Raw genomic sequence first — 12751 nt, 5'->3', positions numbered from 1 at the left:
AGATAAGCACCTCGAGTGGAGAGAAAAATGGGATGAGTTTGACTTGGAATTGGAAAAGGGAATGGATACTGCGATATGTGAGGGGAATGATGCACTATACACGACTGTAAATAAAAGGGTACGCGAGTTCTCAAAGGCAACGGCGGTTTTTTGGAGGAAAAGGGCGAAGCTGAAATGGATGATCGACGGGGATACTTGTACTAAATACTTCTTCAATTGGGTAAAAGGAAGAGCGGGTCGTAATTTCATTTTAGGAGTAAAGGATGGTAGCGGGAGTTGGATTTATGAGCCGGAATGTCTTGGAAATCTGTTTTATGAATCATTCTTCTCCTTATATAACCCGAGTATTAGTGATGATGAAGACACTAGGGCCCAGCTAATGGATGAGGTTTTACGAGGTTTTAATAAGACGGTTAGTAGTGATGACTGTGATGCATTAAATAGGCCTTTTACAACTCAGGAGGTGCGAACTGCCGTCTTCCAAATGGGTGCGCTTAAATCACCAGGCCTTGATGGAGTACCAGCTATCTTCTATCAGAAATGTTGGTATTTTATTAAAAAGGATGTGACAACTGATGTTTTGTCTATTCTAAATTCGGGGATGGTTCTTAAGGAACATAATAGGACGTTTATTACTTTGATTCCCAAATGTGATAATCCGGAGAGGGTTGGGGACTATCGCCCGATAAGCTTGTGTAATGTTTTCATGCGTATTGTTACAAAGTGTATCACTAATAGGATGGCGAAGGTGATGGGTTATTTGGTTAGGGATTTCCAAAATGCTTTTATTCCGGGAAGACAAATTTCTGACAACATTCTGTTGGCACATGAAGCTATTCATAAAATTAACTCACACAAGAAGGGGAAATATGGGCGATTCGCTTTTAAGGCGGATATGAGTAAGGCCTATGATCGAGTGTGCTGGGATTTTTTGCAAGTTGTTCTTCATAAACTCGGATTTCCCGAACGTTTAGTCACTCTTATTATGAACTGTCATGACGGTTTCTTATCAGGTTCTGTTTAATGGTGCTCCGCTAAAGTTATTCCAACCAAAATGTGGTCTAAGGCAAGGTGACCCGCTATCACCATATCTTTTCGTCTTATGTATGGAGGCTCTTTCATGTAATTTACTGCAAGCACAAGGTGATGGCTCTTTGAAAGGAAATAGTTTATGCCGCGGGGAGGACGCATTGTCTCATTTGTTCTTTGCGGATGATGCGGTTTTCTTTTTGCACGATCGAAATAATTCAATGAGGGTTTTAAGAGTTATTTTGAAGAAGTATTGTAAAGTTTCGGGGCATGTGATGAATGAAGACAAGTCTGGAATACTTTTTAGTCCAAGCATGACTCTTGCGAAGGCACGTTGTGGATTGCGTACTCTTAAAATAAAGGATAATAAAGGTTTGGGAAAATACCTTGGGTTACCAACTGATGTACAAGGCTCCAAGAGAGAACTCTTCAAGGGGATAATTGATATTGTCATGAAGCGAATTTCCTCATGGAATGGAATTTTTTTATTACCAGCTGGAAGGCTCACTTTAATCTCATCCGTCTTATCAAACATCTCTATCTTCTTTCTATCGGTATTTAAAATACCGGTAAGTGTGACGAATAAGGTGAATTCCTTATTATCACATTTTTGGTGGGAGGGTGGTAAATTAGGGCGAACTATCCATTGGTGTAGTAAAAAATTCCTTAGCTTACCAAAAAGAGAAGGCTGACTTGGTATTCGGAATATTGAGTGTCTTAATCAGGCCATGTTAGGGAAGCATGCGTGGAGGATTTTATCTGGCGATCATTCCTACTTCGCGCACGTTTTTCGTAAGAAGCTTTTGGCTAATGAAGTGATGGTGGAAAATATGATGAATCAAAATGGCAGAAACTTATCATGGGGGGCTCGGAGTGTTCTGCATGGACTACAATTTGTTAGACAACATATTGGGTGGAAACCTGGCTTGGAGTCAGAATTAAATATATGGACTAATAAGTGGGTTAGTGGGATGTGTCCGGAGCCTAGCGAGATGTTATTGGGAATGGATCATGTGGCACTTAGAAATTTGAAGGTCAAAGATCTACGGACAACTGGGCGACATGGTGCGGGCATGAGTTGGAATGAAGATTTAATTAAATATGTTTTGGTGGAAGAAAGTGTAAATGCTATCTTAGCACAACCAATTTGTAGATCACAGGCGAGTGATGAAGTCTATTGGTTACATAATAGTGATGGTATCTATAGTGTGAAGAGTGGATATGGGACTCTTTTTGGTGATTACATGGAAAGACAAGGAACATGTAAGGACAAGGATAGGATTAGTGATGTTGGACGCAGGTTTTGTAAGCGTACATTGTGGAGGTGACTAGGATCACAAACATGGAAAATTCTTATTTGGCGGATCATTACTAATTCACTTTCAGTGGGAAGTTGTTTTGCACGACGAAATATTGGGGTGGATCCGGAATGTAAATTTTGTAGGGGTGGAGAGATGGCCATGGAAACGATGGAACATTTATTTCGGGACTGTCCTGTGTCCTGAAGGTTATGGGCTTCATCCGATCTTGGTATTCGTACTGATTATGACTCTTTCTTAAGTATTAGAACATGGGTCATTGATTGGGTGTCTTATTTGGAAAATTTAGAGGGCATGAAGGAACGCCAAGTTCGGTTTTTAGCAATGATTTGGTGCATTTGGAGTATTCGTAATCGAATTCTTTTTCAGGGAATGGATTTTCATCCTAACATGTTATTCAATCTATAGACACAAGTGGTAAGCACAGCGGTAAGAGCTATCGATGTCGATAAAAAAGGATCATGTAACAATGCGGGGATTCGTGAAAGTAACCCGGTGTGTGTTGTAGGCATGATCAGATATTGTGATATTGTTCGAGTGATGGTTGATGCAGGATGGAAGGGGAATAATAATGCGGGGATTGGTTGGATCGCTATGTCTGGAAGTGGGGAGAGGTTGTTTTGGTCAAGCAGAAGAATTAGAGCTGAGACGGCACTGCAAGCTGAAGGTCTTGGTGTGTACTTGGTGCTCTTATGGTCAAGGGAGAGGGGCATTAGACATTTGGAGATATCCTCAGATTGCCTCTCTTTGGTTCGTCAACTGGCAAGGATGGAGAAACCACATCATCTTCTCAAGGCTATTTTTGATGATATTTATGCTTGCTTTTCCTTTTTCCATTGCTTAGCTTTTAGTTTTATTCCAAGATCTTTTAATACTGTTGTACATAGCCTTGCTTGTAAGGCTATGGTTAGATAGGTTTATCCTTTTTTACAGCTGCCAAAAAAAAAAAAAACGTCTGATTCAGTGGAGCAATGGGCACACCAAACCACGCAAAAGAATTCAGGCCATAAATGGTGGAAGCTAACACCCATAGTATGGTTTTCTAAGTACCTAAACATGCTCACTTTCTCTAGCCCACCAATGGGGCAAGAATAGACTCGTCTTTTTTTCCAATCCAAAGCGTAAATTAATCCAGAAGTACCAAGCCAATACAAGTTGTTGTCATCTTCATTCAAGGCCTCCTGACCAATAATTGAACCTAGCCGACAACCTTCAGCAAAACTAGAACAACTCTTGATTTCCCACTTATCCGTAGTAACGTCATAGAAATACAATATAAACTCAGTTTCTCTCAAAGGGTATACATCCTCACGACTTTCATGATAAACAAATTTGAACAATTTGTGTGGACAGGGGACATGGAACTTCTTTAACTCAAGATTAGCACTTGCTCCACTCTAGCTTTCGCTCTCGCTCAACAACCATTCTCGCCATATTGTCTGCTATTTGATTTGAACACCATACACCCACATTCAAGATTACCACAAATATTTGATAAGTCTGTTTATATGAATACCCCATATTTTTTAAAATTACTACCTTTGATTAAAAATAATAGTCACAATGAATATAAAAATTAAAGAAATGATTGAGACGGAAAGAGTAATCATTAATCACTAATATGCTTATACGAAAGATAACACTGACTTAATACATGTGGAAGTAATTACTAATCACTAAATGATACTTAAATTGATAATTTTGTAGCATTTTCAAAAGATATTTTCATAATTAGGAATATCAAATTAATATCTGAATGGGATCAAAAACTAACTGCAGAATCTCTAAATTAGGGTTTGTGAAATTGGGGATTGGGATTGAACTAAAGATGTTAACCATGTAAATTGTTGATTTCGGTAGAAACAAAAAGCATGAAAGAATTACCAAAATTGATTATTGGCAGATGATATCGAAGGGTCTAAGAAGGCTTGTACTCCGTATATATAGGTTGCAGTAAATTTTACGTTTGAATTAGTTTGATTATTATAACTTGTACGAAGTATATCTTGACACAAATTCTCATTGAACACGGACATATTCGTCACTGAAGACTGGTCAAGTAATATTCAAGTGAGTAGGTAAGATAAAAGCATAATGCGGCCAAAAAGCAGAATGCCTAGGGGCAGCATTCTGGTTTTGTCTTATTGACCCGCCTTCAGCTTGTGACAGTCCTGACAGATATGCCCGTCTTCAATGAGACTTGCCGAGGTCTTTAATAGTACGGTATAGTCTATAGACCTGGCAATTGGGTTTTGGGTTTGGATCGAGTTATTTTGGGTCGTTTTGTTTTGGGTCGGGTTAATATCGAGTGGACTATTGTCCGGTTATTTCGGGTTTTGTGTCATTTTTGGTCGAGTCATTTTCGAGTATGGGTCTCTTTAGAAGATATAAGAATAGGCCATTTAGACATGTGAAGTTCATAATAGAAAAACAATGTCATTCCTCATGTATTACAACTACCACCACAAACCATGTGCATTGTACTTAATAGATTGGACTTCACATTTATGCAAATTACGTTATGTATAAGGAGAACTACACACAAATCCTAACAAAATAAGACCGGTTATAGATGTGACCGATATAGGAGAGGCTGTAAATCTTATAATTTTTTTTTTTTTGATAAGGAAAGGAAACTAGGTTAATCTAAGATCAACCTATAACATCCTTGCGGATGAAGAGAGTGGAAAAAGAAAATCAAGAGACTTTCAGAATATCCACAAAGAAAATAAAAAGAGAGTTCAAAGAAAGACCTTTATTAAGAAAGTAAGAGACTTTGAAAACCCAGAGAAAGACAAAAAAACACAATCTCAAAAGCTGAAGAGGGAAAGCAATCGATGCACCTCAAAGAAAAACAAAGAAACCACAAATCTCAGGACTGCAAAACCCAATCTGAAAACGTTACAAAAGCTTTGAACGAATTTTGAGAAAAGGTACCAAAATTCAGAACTATGCCATCAACTAACCATGAGATTTGATAAACACGCCAAAAAACAGAACCTCCAATACATTTATTGATTCATCGTATGGTCTTGCATCTTTGAAAACATCATTCACCTGCTTTTTTCAATTAATAGATTGAAAGAAACAAAAACCAAAGATCTGAACTTTCAAAAAATTCAGATCTATACAAAAATTGTTGAGAGTAGACGGACGAATAATGATATCAAATCCTCCCAATAATAACACAGATTTACTAAAATCAAAACATGATATCAAAACTCAGAAAAATTTCTATTTTAATTCTTGAATTAAACCTTCAATTCTTAAGAAAGATGGCTAAAAAAGCTCTCCTAGGCTAAAATGAAGAGCAATTAAAGCCAAATCTTAGTGAAGGTATAACTCAAGAAAAGTGACGGAAAAAATTTCTAACAAAAAAAGATGAAGAAAAGATGGGGAAGAAGCAAAAAAAAAAGACATTCAACACCATCTCTAAATTCTAAAAATATTTTTCTTTTTTAGAGGATTTTATCACTATAAATTTTTAGAGGATTTTATCTCTCTAATTGTTCTAACTTGTTGAGTTGTTGGTTATCTTATAATTCTTGTTGGTGATTCCGACTCACTACTTAAACGACGTGACCTCTTAAATGTGTTTTGTGAGTCCATAATAACGATTTAATTTTAAACAACTATTAAATGTAAATAAAAGCATTTATGTAAATTAATGTAAAAAAAAATAAAAACCATATAATATAAATAACACTAAAATTTGGAAGAAACGTCTTTCAATCAAAAACCCAATTGATGGATATCAGTCGTTTTGAGTTTATTAAGCGCAACAGTGCTTCATTATTCCTCACTCTTTTCTTCTTTCCTTTCACTCTTTCTAATCAAAACATCAAAATATCCCAATTTTCTATCATTTTTAGCTTCATATTTCCTTGCGATTACCTTCACCTTTTGATTCTCAAACTGCCATTGATTATCCGCCATGGGAATGCCTTGTCACCAAAGTTTGCGTCTTTCTTATTCTATCTTTCTTGCATATGCACTGTTGTCTTCTTTAACTTTGTCGCTTTTGTTTTTATGACTTTTGATTTTAAGGTAGCAGGATAGTTTGTTCAGAAAGAGTAGGGTAAGGTGCATAGTTTTTTAAGTTTTAACCCCGCCATAGTTTACAACATTTAAGCATATAGCATAATGCACTTTATTTTTTTTTTTTTTTTTTTTTTTGTGATTAGGTAAAAAAACAAGGTGCATAATGCACTTTATTTGATCTCATCCTTTATTAGTAAGCTTCTGTTTTATCATCTTGAAGATTTTAGTTTGATTTGTAGTATTTATTTTGTGTTTCAATTGATGGGTCGTTATTAATTTTTGAATTGTTTAGTTGATGATGGATCGTTATATCTTAGGCTCATAAGGGGACCTTTTACTTTTACTTCATCTGGATCGTATCCAGATATGTGTTATGACTTTTTCCACTTTTCGCTTTTTGGGTGTTCATATATTCATGACTGATGAATTTAGAGGTATCATCTTGATAATAATGAGTTTCATGGGTGTTTTTCATTTTTTTGTGTTAGTTGATGATCGTTGTCTTAGCAACGAGACTGGTCATACTGAATCGTTGGCCATTTAAGAGTCGACTAGTAGATCGTCCTAATGGGGTTTTAGGGTCATGGAATAACTCGGTTCACCATTGCAATTGGGAGGAAGTTACCTGTGGTCGTAATAATAATCAAGTGATCGAATTAGAGCTCTACTCAAGAGGGTTGGCAGGAACTATATCTCTGCATTTAGCAATTCCTGTACAGGAACTATTCCTAGCAGTATTGGTCGACTGCGAAATCTGACTAAACTTTACGCGGCTCTGAATGACCTTTCTGGGAATGTTCCCTCGTCCTTTTTCAATCTCAGCTCTCTTCAAAAACTAGAGTTGGCAAACAACAAACTTCAAGGACACCTTCCAGCAGATAGCACTTACACTTTCTCGTTTAACCGAGTTGAACCTTGCTCATAACAATTTTTCTGATGAAATTCCACTCGCAATTTGGAATCTCACAAGCCTAGAGTATATTTCACTAGAAGAGAATCAATATACGTGTCAGGTGCCCCGTGATTTTGGATGTCTCCAGAATCTTGATTCTTAACTACTAGACCAAAACTACTTGGTAGGTGACATCAATGTAATAAGTACTTTGGTTAATTGTAGTAAGTTAACACACTTTTTTTTTGATGGGGTAGTAAGTTAACTGATACGTGCATTTTATATAGTCTTTTTAGCCTATTTTATGCACGTATTCCCATGCTTTTATCGTAGTTTATTGCTACGAAATGCCCCGAATATGCTACTTTGGGTTATTTTGTCTTATTTGCAGGAATGAACCAGAAAGTAGTGAAATCGAGCCTTTTACCGTCCGATTAGTATGCATTTGGAGGAAGAGTGAATTTGGAGCGGGAATGTAGCTATTTTGAGATGCGCAAAGAAGAAAGATAGCTAGGCGAGCAAAGGAAGAACTTCAAATTGCTAGTGCCTACTTTGGAGAGCCATATCTCGAGTTATACAATAGATATTCAGGTGATTCTAATTGGAGATGAAAGCTTGTCCTCTTAGCTTTCCAACTCCACCAGAATCGCCCTGTTTGCCCAAGTAACGAAGAAATGGCAGCCGTTTGAAGTTCAGTGCGCAAAGCAGGAAATCGTAGCTGGAAAGTACTCGATCGAGTAGATTTATGTTCGATCGAGTCCTTTTTCTACTCGATCGAGTAGATTCAATTTATGGTTTACTCGATCGAGTAGATTTTCTACTCGATCGAGTGGTTTAAGCTTTAGTTACTCGATCGAGTGGTTTTAAATCACTCGATCGAGTGGATTCGCTATGGGCTTGGGCTATTTAGCTTATTTCCGTCATTAGGTTAATGAATAATCCTATTTTCTTATAAATAGGAGTTAGGACGACATAAGTGGGGGCTTATCCTCTCTTATCATCCCACATACACTGTTACTGTTACTTTGCTACTTTCTTCCGGATCTATTTTAGTAATTAATTCTTTCCCTTTCTTTTCCTCTTTAATTTATGCTTATGTTTATTGTTCTCTCTTTATTTCTTGTTTTCCCTTTAATCATGTCTAGCTAATTCCTTTAATATGTTAGGATTAGGGAAGCCGTGGTAGTAATATGTTAGGATCGACTTGATTAGATTAGTCTTGCGATGAGAATTGTATTAGGCAATATAATTGTTATTAGGTTGAATGAATGCATGCAGGAGACCAATTTATTTAGTTAACCCCGACCTGGATCGAAAGATTGGAAGGGAAGGCTTGTTTAATTACAATAGGTAATACCTAATTAGGGCGAAAGCTAAGTTAGGAGACCCTAGGGTGGTTTAAGGACCGAAAGGTGACGACCTCGCTCTTCTCATCAATAGTTTAATCGACTCAGTTGACCCGATAGTGCTGCTGCCACGGTAGACCGACTCCTAGCATATTTCCTTTCCCTTACTGTTAATCTCTCGCATTCCCTTCTCTCTTGCCTTATTCTCTAGTTTAGTTAACACAATCAATTCAACCCCCAATAGTGACATTAGACAGACCGAATTAAATAGATAATTAGCAAAATAGCCTCCCTGTGGAGATCGACCCTACTTGCTGCCAGCTTCTGTTAGTTGTATTTAGGTATTTTATTTTTGGTACATAACGACCGTATCATTAACACACTTGGATTTGATATACAACGATTTTACAGGATCCTTGCATGGAACTGTGATGGTTTTCATTCTGAGTGTTAATTGACGGTCGTTATCATTTCAGTGTATTCGGTGCTTATAAGACCGCCTTTTACTTTTATCTTCATCAGGATCTTAACTAGAGATATGTAATGACATTCTCCATTTTTCAGTTTTTGGGTTTTCAATTAATAAGTTAATTATGATTATTAGGTAATTCTTTGGATAGTCATTTAATTGTTAATGACTTAATAATGTTACTAGATCTTCTATACAAGGATTACCAAAGTGACTAGAACTTCAATCTTGCCACTTCATCCCTCTAGAGTTATAAGTTTCCCGAAATTGGTTAAATACCTCAAGAGTCTGTACAGAAGTACTCCGTATCAAATTTTAGTATACTCCTATTGTGGACGCGGGCGTACGGGGTTCGCTTGGGAAAACAAACTTTTGCATTTGTGGAGTCGCCACCAATTTATTGTAGAAAATTGGAAACCGTTCGAATACTTCGCGCTATGTCAAGACACAAAGTAATGACATAGACACTAAGAACTCGTTACCCTTAGCATTCTATGTCTAGAATGACTCTCGTGGATGCCAATGAACACGGATGTTCATAGAGATCTTGAGTAAGGGGTGAGGGTACGTATTAGGAAGCTCTTTTGATCGAACACCTAATCCCGCCCGCCTCGATAGCGGCCTCTACTAATGATTAGGGAAAATCATCTATATTTGATATGTTGTCGGTTATATGCATGCAATGCGACATCCATTAGATTAATCCTAACATGTGAGAGTTAACTAAATCGGTAAACACGTAATTTAACATGCATTAATGTCGAGGTAGAAATTTAGGTTAATTGCATGTGAGAGCATACAAACAATAAATAATAAAGAATAGAACAAAGTACAATAATTAAAATAATTACAGTGGGTTAATTGATTTACGTCGAAAATACACTTAAAACGGATGATTTGAGAAAAGAGAAAATAAATAAACGAACAGATTATTAGGTGATCATACGATTAATAGTAAATTAAATACATAAACTAACGAATTAGGTCAAAGCAACAACGGAAGTTCAGGGGCAGAATTCAACCCGGAACAGGCGCAGCAGAGCTGCGTCCTTTGGAAGAGGCGCAATGCTCACTGCGTCTGTTCCTGAGGTGAATTCTGGCTGTGAAGCCGGAATTGCATATTGTTAATATTCATTGGTAAATTAAGGATCAATTATTGATATTTGACTCGGATAGAAGTGGTTTAACATATTATTTACATGCAAATTGGTCATAAAAATAATAAAACATGTGATAAAACTAATTAGAACAAATTAAATACAATATTAATTATAAGATTAGTTACAAATTAAACTTATCAAAACAAATTGATTAGATTAGTAATGTTAAACTACTGATGGTGACGATAAACAGATGAAAATATACCAAAGATGAATTTCAGAGACTTGATATTGATGGATCGAATCTCTAAAACCTCGATTGATTTTAATGACGAAAACCCGCAAATATTAATTATTAGGGATTTTAAGTCGGAAATTAAAAGGTGAAAAATTCCTAATAAATTATATGCTAAAATTATCATGTCAATGAAACAAGAACAAACAAAGACGAAACAAGAAAGCACAAACGGATTAAACAGAAGACGAAGGAAGAAGAAGGAAAGCAGGAACTGCGGCAGCCTCAGGAAGAGGCGCAGCAGATGTTGCGTCCCTTCGAAGAAGCGCAGCAGTTGCTGCATTCCTTCTCGACATCTGTCTCCCGTTAATCCGTAAAAAGGGTTTGAATAAAGGTTTTATAAATCGGTTTCGAATGAATTTTCGACGTAAACCTTACAATAATGATTACAAAAATAAAGTACAATAATAAAACGTGGGATTTATACCCTCAGACTTACATGTTTGACGAAACGAGATTAACTAAGTTAACGTTTAGTGATGCTCGACTCGAATGTACGACGAAAGTGCCCTCTAAGAGGAAATTAAACAAAGTTGATTAAGTTGATTGAGGTGGAGTTGGTCAAATTGGTCGGTCATGCAAAACGAGGCTGGTACTCAGAAGGATCCGAGCTTACGTGGTCGAAAGTTCAAACACGTAGACGCCAAAAAGCAAGAGCGTGGTCTTAGAATGCAAAGGGAGAAGAGAAGGGCGGACGCTCGCATGAGAAATATGAGGAACGAATGTCCCTATTTATACTAATCACACGGAGGAATTAGGGTTTTGATAAAACTTTGGAAGTAAATCTCGAAAAGATCTTAAAATACGCAGAAAGGAGTTGGGAAAGAGGCGAAACAACCACTGCGGCTCTTGGAAGAGGCGCAGCAGGTGCTGCGTCCTTTCCCCAAGGGTTTCCTCCTGCGGAAGAAAGATTTTCCGCGTTTCTATTATGGAATTGCGGTTGATCTTAATTTCCTTATTATATAAAAATATAATTTCGGGATATAATTTACCAAAAGATTAAAAGATTGAAAATATGGAATAGAAATATCTGGAACATTCCAGAATATTCTGACTCGGCATTTTAAACGGTTATTAGAAAATGAAGACGGTTTTTGACCCGGACTCCAAATGTACTCTAATTACTGTCAAAACGACCGTAACGACGCGTAGATGATGACCAAGGGGTAGACACAAGTATTTGAGCTATCACTTGACGATAAACTTATGAATTGTCATAAATCGTTCCGTGTACCAAACATGCGGCCCAATCATCACCGGGTGGCTTGCGGGAGGTGCAGAAACGAGGTATCTACACCTGTATCTCCCTTTTATGGTTTTCTTCAGCATTTGTTAACCTAAGAACTGAATATATGGTGTTGTTGGTTACATTCTTCGTTAATCGTCCGCCTCATGTGTTTGATTGGCTTGTACTATATTGCTCCCCATGGCATGAATTTACAAAGTAAGCTAAAGATCATCATACAGAGAAAATAAGACCTAGATACTGCAGTTACGGAAGACAGAACAAAGTGTAAGATCGCGTGTCACTGTTTTTATATTATGTCTCAAAAAATATGAAAAGTTCCCTTTGACTTGTGTGTAGGCCGATAATGGTAGAAACGGGTATTTGGATTACAGGGAGTTTGTAGCAGTGACAATCCACTTGCAGAAAATAGAGAATGACGAGCACTTTCAAAAGGCATTCCTGTACTTTGATCAAGACAGAAGTTGCGATATTGAGCTAGATGAGCTACGAGATGTCTGCTTGATCAAGAGAAGTTGCGATATTGAGCTAGATGAGCTACGAGATGTCTGGTTGACAAATCAGGGGGGACTGATTCGAAGTTTCTCATCAGATTATGCATGAAGTTGATATTGGGTAAGGTAAGATGACCAACGTCTCTTAACTAACCACTAGGCAAAGATCTCATCCGTAGGCTTATAACAACTAACAAGTGATATTGTTTTGTGTATGCTAGGATGGTCGCATAAGTTACAAAGATTTTGTGGCTATGGTGAAGACAATAACTAATTGGAATAAAGGCTTCTCGGCTATACTCGAGGGAAAGATTCAAGAGCTTGAGTAGATGGTTCACTACAGTTACAAGTTACAACACTTGCAAGATGGGATAACTGGCAAATATGTTGTGGTTTGACTATACTAATTCAAGATTTTTTTTGTTTGTTTGGTTTTTCGTACTTCTTAATTCAGGTCCATATCTTAAATTTTGGCATAAGATTAAACCAAGCAGTCTGTCATCAGAAGTTGATACGAGAG

The 12751-nt window shown here is 37.1% G+C and overlaps 1 protein-coding gene across 1 annotated transcript; it reads left to right on the top strand.

Annotated features, from left to right (window-relative positions):
* The first annotated feature begins 1106 nt into the window (after positions 1 to 1106).
* Positions 1107 to 12340, top strand: LOC141595633 (uncharacterized). Its single transcript, XM_074415595.1, has 5 exons — positions 1107 to 1598; positions 1755 to 2329; positions 2537 to 2657; positions 2757 to 3254; positions 12077 to 12340. The coding sequence occupies exons 1-5, from the start codon at positions 1107 to 1109 to the stop codon at positions 12338 to 12340; spliced, it is 1950 nt and encodes a 649-aa protein (XP_074271696.1).
* Positions 12341 to 12751: the final 411 nt, after the last annotated feature.

The sequence above is a fragment of the Silene latifolia genome, chromosome 8, assembly GCF_048544455.1.
Source record: "Silene latifolia isolate original U9 population chromosome 8, ASM4854445v1, whole genome shotgun sequence".
In the NCBI taxonomy this organism is placed as follows: Eukaryota; Viridiplantae; Streptophyta; class Magnoliopsida; order Caryophyllales; family Caryophyllaceae; genus Silene; species Silene latifolia.
The sequence above is the reverse complement of the archived record's forward strand: the minus strand, read 5'-3'. Positions and strand labels throughout refer to the sequence as shown.

What these genes read in the sequence shown, in the direction of transcription:
- LOC141595633 (XM_074415595.1), top strand. Translation starts at nt 1,107, where the DNA reads ATGGAGGCTCTTTCATGTAATTTACTGCAAGCACAAGGTGATGGCTCT. An exon ending in TATCGGTATTTAAAATACCG is followed by an intron (nt 1,599 to 1,754) that starts GTAAGTGTGACG and finishes TGTCTTAATCAG; the next exon opens with GCCATGTTAGGGAAGCATGC. An exon ending in ATTAGTGATGTTGGACGCAG is followed by an intron (nt 2,330 to 2,536) that starts GTTTTGTAAGCG and finishes TGTGTCCTGAAG; the next exon opens with GTTATGGGCTTCATCCGATC.